The sequence below is a fragment of the Stomoxys calcitrans genome, chromosome 4, assembly GCF_963082655.1.
Source record: "Stomoxys calcitrans chromosome 4, idStoCalc2.1, whole genome shotgun sequence".
Taxonomy (NCBI): Eukaryota; Metazoa; Arthropoda; class Insecta; order Diptera; family Muscidae; genus Stomoxys; species Stomoxys calcitrans.
In genome coordinates this window covers 107,232,101-107,251,580 of record NC_081555.1, presented here as the reverse complement: position 1 = coordinate 107,251,580, position 19,480 = coordinate 107,232,101, and the positions used below count along the sequence as shown (strand labels likewise).

At 39.9% G+C, this 19,480-nt stretch overlaps 1 protein-coding gene across 1 annotated transcript in view; it reads right to left on the bottom strand.

Moving 5' to 3' along the window:
- Positions 1 to 2,440: 2,440 nt before the first annotated feature.
- Positions 2,441 to 19,480, bottom strand: part of LOC106086074 (uncharacterized) — a 52,812-nt gene continuing 35,772 nt past the window's right edge. Inside the window, exons 11-16 of the mRNA XM_059367231.1 lie at positions 18,288 to 18,433; positions 10,352 to 10,552; positions 9,735 to 9,888; positions 9,527 to 9,675; positions 2,894 to 3,684; positions 2,441 to 2,831 (exon numbers count right to left, since the gene is read on the bottom strand). Coding sequence (XP_059223214.1) covers positions 2,551 to 2,831; positions 2,894 to 3,684; positions 9,527 to 9,675; positions 9,735 to 9,888; positions 10,352 to 10,552; positions 18,288 to 18,433 — 1,722 coding nt within the window. The 3' untranslated portion in view covers positions 2,441 to 2,550. The remainder of the gene's footprint in view (positions 2,832 to 2,893; positions 3,685 to 9,526; positions 9,676 to 9,734; positions 9,889 to 10,351; positions 10,553 to 18,287; positions 18,434 to 19,480) is intronic.

The following is a 19,480-nucleotide window of genomic DNA, read 5'->3' as shown; positions in this document are numbered from 1 at the left end:
AAAAATATATCGTGTGAGGACGGGTAGCGATATCTATTTGTAGGGCAAGTGGGGAAGAGGATGAGACGTTGCACAGTGGGAGAAAATCGAAAAAACTAGTAAAAAATATGTCGTGTGAGAACGGATAGAAATATGTCTTTGTAGGGCAAGTGGGAAAGATAATGGGGTAGAGACATCTCTTTGTAGTTTGGAATGATAAGAGCTGAGGTGTGACCGAGATTGTGTGCAAAATTTCAAGACGTCTACCTCAGGTTAAATTTTATAAAGATCAGACCAAAACTGTGGATTTTACAGCCTTAAAAGGCCATATCGGTTGAAAGACGCATATGGGGGCTATATCTAAATCTGAACCGATTTTTATGAAATTTGAGAGGTTGTAACATAAAAGAAAACATCCCATGCCAATATTTTATAAAGATTCGACCAGTATTGTGGCTTCTATAGCTATAGAAGACCGTATCGATTGAAAGATATACATGAAAGCTATATCTAAATCTGACCCGATGTTAATGAAATTTTGCACACGTATTAGTAACTCTAATAAAATATCTCTTTCCGATATGGCCTTTAAAGGATGGCTACTACATCCTTTAAATTTATATATTTATCTGATCAAAATTTATATATTTATCTGATCTAATTTTTTTCAAAATCAATAGCGTTCGTCCTTGGACGGAAGAAGTGACTTGTAAAAAATTTCATAACAATCGGACAACAAATGCGACCTGTCCCTTGGTCACAAGAATAAATGGACAGACAGACGGACAAGGGAACATAGCTAAATCGAATCAGGAAGCAGGGTCTAGCTCTTCTCTCTGTTAGCGTTGCAAACAAATGCACTATGTTATAATACCTTGTACCACAGTGGTGGTATAGGGTATAAAAAGTCCGCTTGATGTCTACCATATCTCGACTTGTTTGTATTTTTTACCGACAGTTTCATTGTTCCATGTTGTAACATGAGCGTTCAACGCCCGCTCCTTTAACCCGGACTGCGTCAATCCGAAAGACTTCGGATTAACCAATTTTATTGACGGCAGTTCTGTGGCCTTCATTGCCTATCCTTCTGCTCTTTCATTCCCCCTTGCTCCGCTATGGCCCGTCACCCAAACGATGCGAATTGTGCCTTCCTCAGGGAAGGCGTTACTCTCCTTCTTACACTCCAGGATTGTTCGTGACCTTTCCGTGCTGATTGTTATTGCCCTTATGGCCAGAGGTGGTGTGGTGTTAACGTGAGGAAATCGAATGTGAACATGTTTACGTTACTGTCCTCACATTAACACCACCTCACGCCTTCCGTGATCGCCCGGATCTCCGTCTGCAGGACCATTTTATGGTCAGACAGTCTAAAACAGATTTCAGTGCCTTATTTCTCAATGAAGGAGCCCATGCCCAATCTGTGCTCCAGCTTTGATCCATCTGTCTAGCATGATATTCCATATGGCAATACCAGAGATCATTCAATCTAAAACTGTGCCGCTGCCAGTAGTGCCTCCCACTTTACCTCAAGTGCCTTCTCAGTTATCCGATTGGAAACCTTTTCCATTCTTTCATGGTTTCCTTTTGTCGCCTCGATTATATCGCGATGTTATAACCCACTCCTTTTTTATCCATTCTCCCATCGCCCCTTAGTCTCATAGCCGCAGTATCTGCATTACACATAATCTCTATGTCAATGGGTTGGATATCTAGAATAGTCTCCAGTGCCCTAGAGGGCGTGGTTCTCATCGATGCGCCTATGTCAAGACGATATGTTCTCTGAACCTGTTGTATTATCCTTTCGTTGCGTTTCCCGTCCCTGCGCTGCCTGATGTTTGAATATTAGGATCTTTACTTAACCCGGATCTTTGTCTGTCCTAGTCTTCCCAATCTTGAAAAAGACAGTCTTGGTGCCGTAGAACGCCATGTCTTTAGTGTTAGCCACACTTGTTACAGAGACATTGTAAATTCCCACCACAAGGAGAGCTACTTCCTCCGTCTCCTCCCTGTGGAAGTGCTCCCATTTTTCCGCTTGATTTTGCTTGTTTAAGACTTCCATTATACGATCCATCGCGAATTTTCTTCCCCATCCCTTGATAAAGACCGTCGCCTTTGTCTGCTCGATAGCCGATTGGAATCGGGCATTATAGCAGATTTAAACCAACTTCAAGCCAAATAACAAAAGAGAAAGAGGATAAAAGAATATGTGAAGAGAGGATCAAAGAATAACTGAAGGGCATAGAATTGCCTTTAATGTGTGCTGTCCGCTTTAAGTTTATGCTTAATGACAAGGGACCTCATTTGTATAGCCAAGTCCAAACGGACAACTAAGTTGAGAAGATTCACATGGCTACAGGGCATGTCGCCAGCTTTAGTGAGAACATAAAAATTTGATTAACATGCCTTTTTAATACTTTTTCCCACCATTTTCAAATGCTAACCCTTTTTGTGCTAACTGACATTTATTATGGTGCCTTTAAAACTTTACAAGTAGAGAGAAATTAATAAAAATATAATTTAATTAAATATTAATTTCAAATATCCTTCGGCCCGGAAAATTGTGGTTCCATATCAATAGGTAAGCGAATAGGGAAGAGCCTTAGATTTCTTCTCAAATAACGGCTTCGGACCCCTTGGATATGTCTGCAAAACTTTTCGTAAGCTGTTATTACGCTTAGTCTTGGATTTGATCCTTAAAGTAGGTGGATCCCAAGAGACATTTTCCACGTCATCAAAAAGCTTTTGATATTTACGTACTGAACGCCAAGGACGTATAATTCCATAGTAGAGACATTCAGCAATGGAAAGAAAACTGAAACCCAAAAATAAGCTCATCAGACCACCAATGCTAGCTGAAAAGAAATGAAAAATTATTAAAATACTGCCTTATATGGTTTAAGAAATAGAATCGTACACAAAAAATTCGAAACCCCTATAAATTCAGTTTTTATTTGACTTCTAAACGAGTTCTCCTTAAAATACATATGTACCACCGCCACATTGTTAGCCACATAGGTACTATTCTTCTTGGCCAATGTCCTATCGGAGAATACACAGGCTCTGCTTGCCAATCTGGTGGCAAATGCCTCCATTTGATAGTTCATCTCAAAGCAAGCCGGTAGGCAATCATCCAAACAGGAAGTACTCATGTCATAGGTACCCAAGCGCACTGCCTCCTCACACGATGCCTCATTGATGCTGCACACCGTGGCATTATTTTCAATCTTTGGCATGAAGAAACTCAAGCATCCACAATAGTTCAAAGACATTTCAGCCACACATTCCATCTCACAATTGCGCTGCGTATAATGGGCAAAATATTTCAATCCTCCCTCATTGTGAAACAGGCAATGACGATATCTCCTATTGATATTTCTGACATTTAATTCGGATTCTGTCTTCTCGGGTCTTATGCGCAGTTTAGTCTCCTTGCCTGGTTCTATGAAGACGCCGGTCTCACGTACATTTGGAGTTTCGTTGGGACTATGCAGAGCTACCTTGAAGCCAATGCTGCTCGATGAGGAACAATAGTATTTGCCCTGTTGCACATCCAAAATCACCGATAATCCCAGGGATCTTCCAACGCCAAGAGTTTTACTTGGATAATAATCTTCGGGTAACTCTTTGGGATATCCTTTTTCCGAAAACCAATCGATTTCCTGGTATTTTGTACTTTTTGTCACATTCCAATGGGCCAAGGGCAAGCTAAGAGACAAAAGAAAGAAATTTCAATGAAATTTTATTAAAATCTTAAATTTGAAAAAAATTTTCTATAGAGTAAGAATTTTTGAATGAAACCAGCATCAATTTTCGACATCGCCGAACTTTGGAAACCCTGAACCATAAATATATACATTTTATCTAAATTGTACCATTATTTGCGAACACAAAAAGTTTTTTTTCGGTGTATCGATCTCTAACGGGTCAGGATGTTGAGGGGACCAAAAGGGGACCTGCGTATTATTCTAAATTTTATCAATGTCTGGCAAAATCAGAACCTTCTATGAGCCCATGGCCTTCTTAGAATCTAAAACTATAGACCCTGTTTTAAATTTCTGTGAAATTGTGGGAAATTTTATCTTTATAGGCTCTAAGACCCTAAATCGGGAGATAGGTCTATACGAGGTCTGATCGAAAACAAAAAAATGTTTTTTTTTCAATTTTTTCCAAAAAACTATTTATTTTTTCATCAATAACTATATTTTCCCTTTACGACTTAGCTTTTTGTCTATCAAAAAGAAATTGACATTCTAAATTGGCGGATAATATCAACATATACAACAGACATATGTACCGACATAAGAGAAAACAAGTAAACGCGTACTTAGTTCGACCGGGCCGAATCTTTTATACAAATAAAATACAAACAAAGAGTAAAAGAAGAGAATTGCTATGGTAATTTAATTGGATGTTGGAGAACACAGTAGAAGTCATTGTGTAAAATTTCAGTCAAATCAAATAAGAATCTCGCCCTTTAGGGGCTCAAGAAGTAAGATAGGGAGATCAGTTTATAGGTGAGCTGTTTCAGGTTATAGACCGATTCAGACGATATTTAACTCGTATGTTGAAGGTCATGGGTAAAGCCGTTGTTCAAAATTTCTGCCAAATCTGATAATAACTACGCCCTCTAGAGGCTCAAGAACTCAAGATCCCAGATTGGTTTATAAGACGGCTATATCAAGTTTTGAACCGATTTGAACCATATTTGGCACAGTTGTTGGACGTCATAACAAAATACTTCGCGCGAAATTTCAGCCAAATCGGATTAAAATTGCGCCCTCTAGTGGCTGAAGAAGTCAAGATTCAAGATCAGTTTTAATGGCAGCTATATCATGTTATGGACTGATTGAAACCATACTTAGTACATTTGTTGTAAGTCATAACAAAACCCATCGTGCAAAATTTCAGCTAAATCGGATAAAAATTGCACCCTCTAGTGGCTCAAGAATTCAAGATTTAAGATCGGATTTAAACCATACATAGCACAGTTGTTGGAAGTCATAACAAAACACATCGTGCAAAAATTCAGCCAAATCAGCCGAATTTCAGCCAAAATTGCGGCTTCCAGGGGATCGAGATGCCAAAACGGGAGATCGGTTTATAAGGGAGCTATATCGAAATGGCCCATTGGTAATCCCCAACGACCTACAATAGTAAGTATCTGTGCAAAATTTCAAGCGGCTAGCTCTACGCGTTCGACCGCTATCGTGATTTCGGCAGACGGACGGACGGACATGGCTAGATCGATTTAGAATGTCAACACGGTCCAGAATATATAAACGTCATCGGGTCGCAGACTAATATTTGAGGCTTAACAAACAGAATGACTAGATTGGCGGTGGATATAAAAATCGATCGAAAAATGTCTTCGCAAATCAAAAAACTCGAGGTCAGCCTACAAGGTGTCGTGTACATATCTCTTTCCGTTCAAAAGTTACAAAATGATTTCCAAGATTTTTCGATTTGGCAACACTGTGCACCGAGAGTTGGGTCTTTATAGCAGCTATATCCAAATATAGTCCGATATGGCCCGTTCAAGAACTGAATCTAAAGAAATATCGATGTGTTCAAAATTTTATCGTTATATTTAAATTTTTGAAGGCTGACGGACGGCAGACAGACATACATTCGTCGCACAGTGGAATAGAATCGAAAACAAAACTAGTTAAAAAAATTACATTTGAAAACGGATAAAGACGACTCTTTGAAATATTTAGAGCTGAGGTATTATCGAGATCATGTGCAAAAAGCCCTAGGTGGTCCGTGCTCTTCTTGGCAGGGAACTAAAATTGGTTACCATTTAACAAACATTTCGGCATCTGACAAAAATTTCTAATTGGGGCTAATTTTCTTTTTAATTTCAAAAAAATCTTTTTTTGCTGGAAAAAACTCAAAAATCCCCACAAAAAATTCTGGTTGGGTCATACAATATCGCCACTGTTTTCGGGGATATTCGACTTTGAATTTTAGGGTGAGATTGGCTTCGCATTTTTCTATTTGGATTGGTTTATAATCCCTTTGCTACAGTACACACAAGAGCTCCACACGATTGGGGCATCTTAAGATTGAGCTAAGAAAATATAAGGGCGAGCTGTGAAAAGCTCAGAACAAATCCTGGGTAGAATTCTGCAACTCCGTGGAGGATACATCAGAGGCCTCTAGGCTAAAGAAGACAATGTCTAGTGAGGAAACACTAGAACTACTCGTTGATACACATTTCCCGGGAAATTCTCCAACGGACAACGTGGCGCCAGAAGAGGTTGTCACTGGTACGCATTCGGCGGAGGCTATTAGGGAAATTGTGCCAAAAGTCCTATGGGCGAAAAGAAGTTTGGACTCATTTAAGTCGCCAGGCCTTGATGACATATCACCGGTTGAATAACAAGCTGTGTCTGATAGACTGGTTCCTTGGCTTAGGCAGATGTCATATATACCCGTGGGATGGAGGGACACCACAATCATTTTCATTCCAAAAGCAGGAAAAACTGACCAGACGAAGGCGAAAGATTTTCATCCTATTAGTCTGTCCTCCCTTATGCCGAAGACTCTTGAGAGGTTGAGAGAAACATATCTTAGGGCAAAGATCCCTGGAGATCGCCTGTCTCTGCAGCAGCATGCATATAATAAAGGCTAATCCACTGAAACAGCCCTTCACGACCTAGTCGGCTACATAGAGGGTTCTCTCGCTGTCAAGAAATATACAATGGTGACATTTCTCGACATTAAAGGTGCTTTCAATAATGTAAACCGCCGTCAATCATAAAGGAGTTGGAGTTTCTAGGCATCAACTCTACCGCAAGAAATTTTATTAATAACTTACTTACTAAAAGATGCATTACGACAGGCTTGGGATCAGTGGATCTAAAAAGATGGGTCACCGGAGGAACACCCCAAGGAGGTTTACATTCTCCTTTACTTTTGAATATAGCCGTTAACAATATATTATTCTCTCTGAAAGGAAAAGGTGCAAAAGTGGTCTTGCATGCTGATGACGTGGCAATTGCAGTAAGGGGAAAGTTTCCCAGCACTCTAAGAGATATTTTTCAGGAAGCTCTACGCGCAACAGCGAAGTGGGCTACCGAAAGAGGTCTAGGTATAAATCCGTGCAAGACAGAAGTAGGTATTTTTCAGCAGGAGAGCCTACAATGGCACCTGTCTTCTTGTGAGACATTTACAGAATACGCAAAATACCTTAGTGTTTTGCTAGGAAGGAATTTGAACTTCAAATCCAATATTTTGGAAAGGGCAAGAAAGGAAAATCTTGCCCTATACACCTGCCAGATAGCCATTGCCAAAGTTGGGGGTTTAGACCGCGCGTCATGCATTGGGTATATGCTGCAGTTGTCAGACCTATAATGCTATATGGTATTGTCGTCTGGTGGACGGCGCTTCAAAAGTCCACTTACTATTCAATACACAACCGTATCCAAGAATGACTTGTTTGTGCATCACAGCCGCACTGAGGACGACACTATCTGATGCACTGAAATTAATGCTTTAATGCTCTGGACATTGTGGCTAGACAAATTTCTGCGGCCACTGCCGTGAGCCTAGTGAGCTTTCTCTTTGTTCATGTAGCGGCTACGGCCACTGTGTTATCCATGATAAAATTCCCAACGTTAAAGGTAGGGTGGATAACATATTGCCTGAGCCGCTTTTTGATAAAAAGTATTGTACCACTATTCCTGGTAGAACTCATGTGAACTACGATATCCCTGGTAATAAAAGTTACATATACTTCTATACTGATAGTTCCAAACTAGATGACTAGGTGGACTTTGCGTGTACTCTGAAAAACTAGAACTGTTCATATCGATAAGTCTACCCGATACCCGTGTGTATCAAGCGGAAATCCGTGCAATTAAGTAACTGTCGCAGATTTCGAGATTCAACGAGAGGGCTGAACAGTTCAAAATTTACCTGTTCTGGGTGCCGGGCCACAGAGATATCCCAGGGAATTGTAAAGCGGACGAGCTTGTGGAACTAGGAACTACCTTACGCATTCCAGGGAAACTGGAATCTGTGGGTATGCCCCAAGCGACATGTGAACTAAGGACCAGGACCAAAGGACAACGATTAATAGATGGTCACGAAGAAAGGGCTGTGAGCGTTCCAAAATTATGTGGCCTAATCACTTGAACTTGAAGAGGTCTACCGTTTTGCTGTCACTGGCTAGAACAGACGTCCCAGTCATTGTGTCCGTCATGATAGGTCATTGTCTAATCGGAAAACATGCTGACAGACTGAAGGTAACGACTTTTGCAGAAGCTGTGAGGACATCAAAGAAGAAGAGACTATAGAACACCTTCTGTGGGTGTATCCCGCACTTGCAGTCAGAAGGAATTCCACTTTAGGTTCTCATTTCTTTGAGAACTTGCCTGATTTAGCGGATATGAGCATTCGCAAGTTGCTGAGCTTTTTACAGCGACCTTGATGGTTCAATGGTAAAAACTATAAAGTATCTTTCTTCTTCTGTTCCGGTGGTATAAAAATGCAAATTTTGCCCATGAACATTACACTGAGGAACAGGGGCAAACTTCTCACATATCAATGAGTGCAGCGATTCAAGTTTTAAGCTCAATGATAAGGGGCCTTCTTTTTGTAGCCGAGTCCAAACGGCGTGTCGCAATGCGACACCTCTTTGGAGAGAAGTTTTACATGGCATAATACCTCACAAATGTTGCCAACATTAGGAGGGGAAAACCACCGTTGAAAATTTTTTCTGATGGTCTTCCAGTATTCGAACCCAGGCGTTCAGCGTCATAGGCGGACATGCTAACCTCTGCACTACGGTGGCCTCCTATGGTATAATAGTGGATAGAAATGTCTAAGTGAGTCTGCTTTAGAAAAAAAGTGTAAAAAAAGTATATTTGATTAAAGTTCATTCTAAGTTTTATTAAAAATGCATTTACTTTCTTTTAAAAAATCCGCAATTACTTTTTGGGCAACCCAATAGTTTGGAATTAAAAATGTGAAAGAAGTGGATTTTTGCATTTTTTGGTGAAGAAAAGTATTCTCATTGATTAGTCTTTCAGTGAAATTTTCTCTAAAGACAAAATTTCAGTGAAACCTTCTGGAAAATCAAAATTGCATTGAAATTTTCTCTAAAGACAAAATTCCCATTAAATACTTTTATACCCACCACCATAGGATGGGGGTATACTAATCTAGACATTCCGTTTCTAACATCTCGAAATGTTAGTCTAAGATCCCATAAAGTATATATATTCTTGGTCGTCTCGTCGTTCTGATTCGAAATAGCCATGTCCGTCCATCTGTCGAAATCGCGATAGCGGTCGAACGCGTAAAGCTAGCCGCTTGAAGTTTTGCACAGATACTTAGTATTGATGGGGGTCGTTGGGGAATGCAAATGGGCGGTATCGGTTCAGATTTAGATATATCTCCCATATAAACTGATCTCCTGATTTGATTTCTTGATCCCCTGATCAAGCCCATGGTGGTGGGTTTCCAAGATTCGTCCCGGCCGAACTTAGAACGCTTTTACTTGTTATAAATAAAACATTTTTATGAATGTTTCTTAACTTACTGTGAAATATACATATACTTTGGATGCAACATGTTGAATGTGCAACAAAAGCCTTCATCGGTAACCAAAGGTACAAACAATTCGCTACAATTAAAAGGTTGTCCTCCAAAACGACAACCAATAAGCATATCCTCACAAGGTTGAGAAATCTGTAAATATTTTGTTCAGTAATTATTCTTATTAGGAAAGTACAATACAAACTACTTACATTGATGACAAACCTTTCCACATGATTCCAATTTGTTACTGATTTCACCACCGTAGCATTAACCTTGCGTCTGCATAACAATCGCAACATGGTGTATTCCGTGGAATTCCTGGAAAAAAAATAAGAAGAATAAAAAAGAAAAAGGGAACAGTAACTTTCTTTTTAAAAATAAAACTTTTTTATAATTAAAAAAAAAAATTTGACGTATCAAAATTATGTTGAAATTTTAAAAATACATTGGAAAAAATAATCCTAAACAATGTTAAAACATTTTATTTCAGTCACATTTTCTATAATATGAAGAGATGGTCATCTACCCTATAAATTCCTTTACATAGGATATTTACCCAGCAAATGCCCAATAAATAACCAATGTATGGGAGTTTATTGGGTAATTGCCCATCTCTATGCCCCTCTAGTTCTGACGAATTTAACAATGATAATGTTTCATTTACATTGTATTTCATTCTATTCAATCCATGTATAATTAAAAACCTTTTAATTTTTTTCAGATTGCATTGACTAAAAAAGGCGTTTTTCATTTGGTAAGTTTTTACAATAACCCACGTTATATTCATTGCACGATGATAATTGTAATAATCCCTGGGCATACTCACCTAGAGAACTTGTTTGCAACATCATTCAAAGCCTGGTTCAGGTTACATATAGTGACTGCTGGGAATGGTTCGTTGATAATCAAAGTCGGTTCAGGATTAATGCCAACAATAACCGGTGTATTTGACCATTTGTCGTAGACATGACCTGTTAGATATATGGCCGCAACAATAACGGTTACAATGGAAAAGCCAAAAAAACATCTGAAAAAAAAAGAGTTTAGATACACATAGTAGGGTAAGGGCATCAACAAAATTTTGAACAAAAGTGGTATAATGTGCTAAGTTCGGCCGGGCCGAATCTTGCATACCCACCATCATGGATTCCGCTTAATAATTATATACTCAGTTTATCTCCAATTAGTCTCTTCTTTCTCGATGTCCTCACAGCTTCTGCAAAAGTCGTTACTGGCAACCTTCAATTCAGCTAAGTTTGGCTGGGCCGAATCTTGCGTCCCCACCACCTTGGATTTCGCTAAAAAATTATATACTCAGTTTGTCTCCAATTAGTCTGTTCTTTCGTGATGTTCTCATAGCTTCTGCAAAAGTTGTTACTGGCAACCTTCAGTCTGTCAGCATGTTTTCCGATTAGACAGTGGCCTGTCTTAAAGGACACAATGACTGAGACGTCTGTTCTTGCCAATGAAAGCAAAGCGGTAGACCTTTTCAAGTCTAAATTAGGCCACATAGTTTTGGAATGCTCACAGCCTCTTCTTTGTGACCATCTATCATTCGTTGTCCTTCGGTTCTTCGGGCATGGCCCTGAAAACTTAGCTTACTTGTCGCTAGAGGCATACCCACAGATTCCAGTATCCCTGGAAAGGGTAGGGTAGTTCCTAGTCTCGCAAGGTCATCCGCTTTACAATTCTCTTTGATATCTCTGAGACCCGTCACCCAGAACAGGTGAATTTTGAACTGTTCAGCCATCTCGTTGAGAGATCTGCTACAGTCGAGGGCGGTTTTTGAAATCAGAAATTCGTTCTCCAGGGATTAAATGGCTGTCTGAGAAGATAATTATACCTTTCTACCGAGGTCCTTAGCCGAGGGACCCCTTCTGCAATATTTTCTCCAAGGCTGAAACTAATATAACGATGATGGGAGAAGCTGTGGTCATCCAAAACTTCCCAGTCGCATATTCTTGTGCTTATATCTTCCGACACAAAGGTAATTTCTAGTACCTCCTGTCTGTTGCTGGTAATAATGGTCGATTTATCCCCTTCATTACAAATCGCCAAATTGCTACTTATAATATATTCGATGAGCAACTCACCCCTTTCGTTGATATCCGAACTTCCCAATATTTGGTGATGTGCATTAGCATCACTTCCTACAATGAGGCTCTTCTTCCCTACAGCTCCTTAAGATTTGAAGGCGGCATCTCCGAATCCTGTGCCATATATAGGGAAGCCAGCCAGTAATGAGACTTGTTTAATTCAAAGCTGGCTACTACTAAATTTTCAGGGCTTAGCGACAGAAGAAAAGAATCATTTTCTACAATAAGTCTCTTCTTCCCTACAAAAGCGGCTTCAACCAGTGACTTAAGGTTTGAAGGCGGCATCTCCGAATCGTCTGTCATATATAGGGAAGCCAGTCAGAAATGAGACTTCTTTATTTAAATGGTGGCTACTACTAAATCCTTAGTGCTTAGCGCCGGAAGAAAAAACACATTTAGACTACTCTTTGCAAGAATACAGGCTCTGTGTCTCCCATTACCCGTACCCTTGAGAAGTTTAACTCCAGGAATTCTTAGTCCACGAAACATTCCTCCACACTCCCATGGTTCCTGGATAAGAACTACGTCAAATCCCCCTGCCATCAGGAGGACCTTTAGTGCCGCCGAAGCGACCTTGCAATTATGGAGATTTATCAGTAGAAACCGGACCATAGTCAGGATTCAAAACTTCCACCACTTTTGTTTTAGCCTTGTCCTCTCATTCCACTAGGGAGTTCATGCTCAAAAGATTCCTTAGAACTTTGTCATAATGAGACCCAATTTCATTCACTCTCTTTCGATTCTTTCAAAGGCTGCAGTTACTAAATAATTCCGGTGACCGACCTATGATATCGATGTCGTCGGCATAGGCGAGTAGCATGTGTTCTCTTGTGATTAGTGTGCCATATTTTTTCATATCTGCATCTCGTATAATCTTCTCCAGTAGGATATTAAAGAGATCACACAATAGACTGTCTCCTTGTCTCAAACCTCGTTTGGTATTAAATGGTTCGGAGAGATTCCTTCCTATTCTAACTGAGGAACGCGTATTAGCAAGTTTCATCCTGCAGAGTCTTATTAATTTTGCAGAGATACCAAACTCAGTATCGAAGGCGGCTTTGTAGTCAACAAAGAGATGGTAGGTGTTGACCTCCTTCTTACTTCCTTTCAGTAATAACCTCATTTTTTCACTATCTGGATCCCATCCATGGGATTTTCGCCGTCCTACCGACCGTTTTGCTGTTCCAAATGCGTATTTGTCGCCCATTCCCTAAACTCGGACTGCGTCGACCCGAAAGACTTCGGGTTAACCAAGTTTATTGGAGGCAGTCCTCTGGCCTTCATCGATTATCTGTCCTTTCATTTCCCCTTATCTGTTATGGCCCGGCACCCAAACGATGCGGATTTTGCCATCCTCATAAAAGGCATTAATCTCCTTCTTACACTGGAAGACTGTTCGTGACCTTACCGTCCTGGTTGTTATGGCAATTTTACTATCGGTAAAGATGTTCACACTCGATGGCTTAGCACCACAGCACTTCACGCATTCTGTGATCGCCCGGATCTCCGCCTGCAGGACCGTACTATGGTCAGGCAGTCTAAAACAGATCTCAGTTCCTGGGTTCTCAATGTAGACCTCCAGGCCCACTCTGTCCCCTAGCTTTGCCCATCTGTGTAACATGATCTTCCAGATGACAATGCTAGGGTTTCGTCAATCCAAGACTGTGCTGATGGCAAGAGTGCCTCGCACACGACTTCAAGGTTAATCTCAGGTATCTGATAGGAGACCTCTTCCCTTCCTTCCAGAATATCATCGTCGCCTGGATTATACCGCGATGGTATGCGCTGCTCCCATCCCCAATCCTTTCTCCCATCGCCTTAAGTCTCATAGTGGCTGCCTCACATTTAATCTGTATATCAATGGGTCGGATATCTAGAATAGTCTCCAGTGCCCTAGTGTGCGTGGTCCTCATCGCTCCGCCTATGCCAAGACAACATGTTCTCTGAACCTGTTGTATAGTCCTTAGAACATGTTGTGTTGTTCTCAGTACCATACAACAGGTAATCGTTGTATTAAGAGAAAATGTCATTGAAATTTTGTATTTAGCACCAGTAAGGAAAGGAAAAAGTCGGGCGGTCCAGACTTTATAACACCCTACAACTACCCTATAAATACAAAAAGGGGCTATATCTTATTCTGAACCAATTTTGATGGACCTCGGCGGATGTATTCAGATGGGTTATTAAAATTCCTGTATCAAATTTCGAGCAAAGCAAATATTTTCGAAATGTAATAACCACGGTTGACAAATGACAACAAACTACCCAAAATCTGACGTACATATATATGGGAGCTACATGAAAATCTAAATCGAGTTTGACCAAACTTTTTCGATATTGTGGTAGTCATTGAGGAAAACGTTGTGCACAATTTTGGGAAGATTGGTCAATAAATGCGCTTGCAGTAGGTTTATAATGGCAGATATATCTAAATCTGATACAATATCTATCAAATTTACCAGTAATATTAAGAGTCATAAGAAAATCCTTCGTGCCAATAAATGCGTTTGCAGTGGGTCTAGGAGTGAAAATCGGTCTAGAGTTATCTAAATATGTACCGATTTCTATGAAATTCACCAGTAATGTTGAGAGTCACGAGAAAATCTTTCCTGCTAAATTTCAAAAGAATCGGTTAACAAATGACGGTTTTCTTGCATTATTATTGCAAATCAGGTTTTTGGGAACTATATCCAAATCTAAACAGATTTCTCTGAAATTCACCAGTAATATCGAGAATCATAAGAAAATTCTTCCTACCAAATTTCAAGAGAATCGGCAGGAAAAATTTCCCTTGGAATAGCAATAAAATTTTTTCACAGCTTGTGACTCTGTAATTGCATTCTTTCTTCTGTCAGTTTTCAGCTGTTACTTTTAGCTTGCTTTAGAAAAAAAGTGTAAAAAAGTATATTTGATTAAAGTTCATTCTAAGTTTTATTAAAAATGCATTTACTTTCTTTTAAAAAATCCGCAAATACTTTTTGCCCAACCCAATACAAAAATAGTAAATCGCTTGACTAACAGTTTAACAATATAAGTGCCTTTATCTGAATCCCATATGATGGTCTACGAATTTAAGTTTGGATGTAAGGTGTACTCATATCTTAAAATACATTATTTCAGCCCGATATTCACATGATATCTGATTTAGGGGTGTTTTCGGGGGTGAGGTTTTCCCCCGGACACTTGGCCCTGAAAAAATACCAACATCGTGCCCTTCTCTCAAATTTCATTTATTTAAACCTCATATTGCCATTGGTTTAGGGGAGTTTACACGATGAGACGTCCCCTAAACACATGGCCCCAAAATAGATTACCAAATTCGTTTTCTACTCTCAAATGCCTTACATTTGAGCTATATATTGGCATGGTCGAAAAATGGTTACCCTAAAAATTTTTACCCTAAATACATGGTCCTACATTTTGATATCAATTTCGTATTCTACTCCCAAATACCTTTATTTGAGCCCCATATTGTGATGGTCAGTAAAAAAATGCTGTTTGTGGGGTATTTTGAGAAAGGGGTAGACCCCCAGAAAATTGGTCCCGAAAGTGGGTATGAACTTTTGCTCTACCCCCCAATACGTTTCATTTAAGCTGCACATTGTCATGGTCGGCAAATATGCCCGATTTAGGGGATTGGGGTGGTCCCCCAAACACTAAGCCCGTGCTCTATTCTCAAATATTTTAGAACCATATTGCCATTGGCCTCAAAATTGGATATCAAATTCGTTTTAAAATCTCATTTAAATTCCTTATTGCAAAAGTGAGCAAATATGTCCGGTTTGGGGTATTGGCCCTAAAAACTAAAGGGTGATTTTTTTGAGGTTAGGATTTTCATGCATTAGTATTTGACAGATCACGTGGGATTTCAGACATGGTGTCAAAGAGAAAGATGCTCAGTATGCTTTGACATTTCATCATGAATAGACTTACTAACGAGCAACGCTTGCAAATCATTGAATTTTATTACCAAAATCAGTGTTCGGTTCGAAATGTGTTCATTCACCGTAACGTTGCGTCCAACAGCATCTTTGAAAAAATACGGTTCAATGATTCCACCAGCGTACAAACCACACCAAACAGTGCATTTTTCGGGATGCATGGGCAGTTCTTGAACGGCTTCTGGTTGCTCTTCACTCCAAATGCGGCAATTTTGCTTATTTACGTAGCCATTCAACCAGAAATGAGCCTCATCGCTGAACAAAATTTGTCAAAATTTGAACACATTTCGAACCGAACACTGATTTTGGTAATAAAATCCAATGATTTGCAAGCGTTGCTCGTTAGTAAGTCTATTCATGATGAAATGTCAAAGCATACTGAGCATCTTTCTCTTTGACACCATGTCTGAAATCCCACGTGATCTGTCAAATACTAATGCATGAAAATCCTAACCTCAAAAAAATCACCCTTTATAAATATTTAGTTCCACTCTCTTTAAGACCCAAATTGTCGTGGTGAGGAAATACGTCCTATTTGGGGCTGTGGTGGGACGTTCCCTAGACGGTTGGTCCTTAATGTTGGTATCAGATACGTGGTCTACTCCCAAATACCTTTCATTTGAGCCCCATATTTCCACATGACCGGCTTGAGGAGTGTTTTGGGGGATGGGCGGCCACTCAGTGAGTTGGTCTTGAAAATATATATCGGATTTGTGTTCTACTCTAAAAACCCTCTAATTTGAGCCACATATTGCAATGGTCAGCAAATACTTCCTATTTGGGTGGTTTTGTGGGGTGGCCCCGTAGTCACTTTTCCCGAATATTGATATCAGATTCATGCTTTACTCCTAAAGACCTTTCATTTGAGCCCTATATTTCTATGGTCGTAAATTTGTCCTCTTGGGCGATGTTTTTGGGGAGAGGCGGCCCCCAAACCCTTGGTCCCGTATTTGGATATCAGATTCTAATTCTTCACTCAAATACCTTTTATTTATGCCCCATATTGCCATGGTCAGTAAATAAGTTCTGTTTGGGGGGTGTTTTGGGGAAGGGTGGACCCCCAGAAACGTGGTCCCACATTTGGATATAAGATTCGTATTCTACTCGTAAATACCTTTCATTTGAGTCCCATATTGCCACGGTCGGTAAATATGTCCGATTTAGGGGTGTTTTGGGGGTTGGGGTGGTCCCCCTAACACTTGGCCCGACAATTGGATATCAGATACGTTTTCTTATCCTAAATACCACCGGAGGCCACCGTAGCGCAGAGGTTAGCATGTCCGCCTATGACGCTGAACGCCTAGGTTCGAATTCTGGCGAGACAGTCAGAAAAACATTTTCAGTGGTGGTTTTCCCCTCCTAATGCTGACAACATTTGTGAGGTACTATGCCATGTAAAACTTCTCTACAAAGAGGTGTGGCACTGCGGCACGCCGTTCGGACTCGGTTATAAAAGGGAGGCCCCTTATCATTGAGCTTAAACTTGAATTGGACTGCATTCATTGATATGTGAGAAGTTCGCCCCTATTCCTTAGTGGAATTTTCATGGGCAAAATTTGCAATTTGCAAATACCTTTCATTTAAGTCCCATGTATGTTTTACGATGGGGCAGCCCCCCAAGGTACCCCATCCGAAATTTGGATACCAATTTTTTATTTTTAGGGTTCTTTATGAGAGCACACAAAATATCGCTTAAATCGCACCGCCCATCTCCGAGATTTGGTGTTTCTGAAAATTAGGGTAAGGTTGAAGGTCCGTCCCCCTTCAGATACCAAAAAATGTAGTACCCTATTTTCACCACGGGATCATTATGCACCATCTGTGAAAATTTCAAGAAATGGGTTCATCCGTTTCTTAGTCTATTAGGAACACACAAACAAACAAACCTACAAACAAACACAAATTGATTTTTATATGTAAGATTACTGCAAATCGGGCGAACATATATATAGGAGCTATATCCAAAACTGAACCGATTTTTTCCAATTTCAATAGGCTTTGCCTCTATGCCGAAGACCATGCCCATACTAATTTTGAAGGCGATCGGATCAAAATTGCGACCTGTAGTTAGTGCACAAATTATCATGGACAGACAGACAGACGGACTTAGCTAAATCGAATCAGAAAGTGATTCTGTGTCGATCGGGAGGCCACCGTAGCGCAGAGGTTAGCATGTCCGCCAATGACGCTGAACGCCTGGGTTCGAATCCTGGGGAGACCATCAGAAAAAATTTTCAACGGTGGTTTTCCCTCCTAATGCTGGCAACATTTGTGAGGTAATATGCCATGTAAAACTTCTCTCCAAAGAGGTGTCGCACTGCGGCACGCCGTTCGGACTCGGCTATAAAAAGGAGGCCCCTTATCATTGAGCTTAAACTTGAATCGGACAGCACTCATTGATATATGAGAAGTTTGCCCCTGTTCCTTAGTGGAATGTTCATGGGCAAAATTTGCATTTGCATGTTGCCCTCACAGATATTCGATTTGAATTTTGTCTTAAAATTCTATAACATTTAGTTTTGAAGAACATTTCAAAGAAATTCTGTGTCATAGAAATGTATGGTTCAAAAATTTCATAGAAAATTTTGTCTCTAGAGAAAATTTTAGAAAATATTTCATAAAAATGTTGTCTTTAGAGAAAATTTCATAGAAATTTTATCTTTAAAGAAGATTTTTTCGGAATTTATGGAAATTGTCATGGAAATGTTGTCTTTGAAATGCTTACCTTTCATGCAGTTTTAGCTCATTATCACCCACATATTTCAAACCATGCAATGTAGTCTGGCGACAAAATTCTTCAGTATTTTGTGCTAAAATCTCTTTTAATTTTAAATCTTTATACTTTTCACTAAAAATATTGAACTTCTTAAGCTTTTCACAGATGGACATTATAAAATATTATGCTGCGTCTACTGCCGTGCACTTGAATATCGTTTGAAAGTCTTTATGAGTATGTTTTATCTTTTATAGCAAACGATTTCATGGTACTAAATTAAAAAGAAAATATACGCAGTTAAACTGTGATTTAATTTTGTTAATTGATTCGAAACATATTATCTTAAGAATACGTAAACAACCGAAATGTTGAAATTGTGGATGGGCCTAAAAATGTGTTCATAATCCTAATAAAAAGTTTTGGGATAGATAAATATTTTTCCATACTATGGTGTATTTTGTCTGTATTTACCCACACTCAAACCATTTCATATAATTAGGACATGTATAGAAGAAAAGGAAAGGGAATTTTTATTTAGCTAGGTTATGTGAGATTAGGTTGAAAAGAGGGTGCGGATATTATCCGCCCCATGCCACTATGGACATGCACCTAAGCCAGTAATGGGTCTGTTGCGAGCTCCCAAGAATAAAAAGTAACATCGAAAAAGAAAATTTAAACCAGGAATTCCTTGTTGCTTACAAAATCCCTAGTGTTTTTCCATACCACTCCCCTTAGTTGGTTTATGTCTGGTATTGTGTCCCCACCTAAGTGCCGCTGTCTGTTAAAAGCCGAGCCCGGACAATGACAAAGGAAATGCTCCAACGTCTCACCATCTTCCCCACACAGCACGGGATAACTATGAATGTGTGGTGGTCATATTTAGTTATCACGAGAAGCTCAGCTGAAAGCTACCGGGCACATTCAGGTTCCGGATATTGGGATGCTTCGTTTACGGAGTAGCTGCAACTGCAGTCGGGGACAAGCAGCGGTAACGAGTGGAGAGTCTCAGTAAGAGGCCGGGCGACAACGGATCTTTGCTTAAATACTGAGTGCCTACGGAGACCACCGTAGCGCAGAGTAACCTCTGCATGTCCGTCTATGACGCCGAACGCCTGGGTTCGAATCCTGGCGAGACCATCAGAAAAAAAACGGTGGTTTTCTCCTCCTAATGCTGGCATCATTTATGAGGTACTATGCCATGT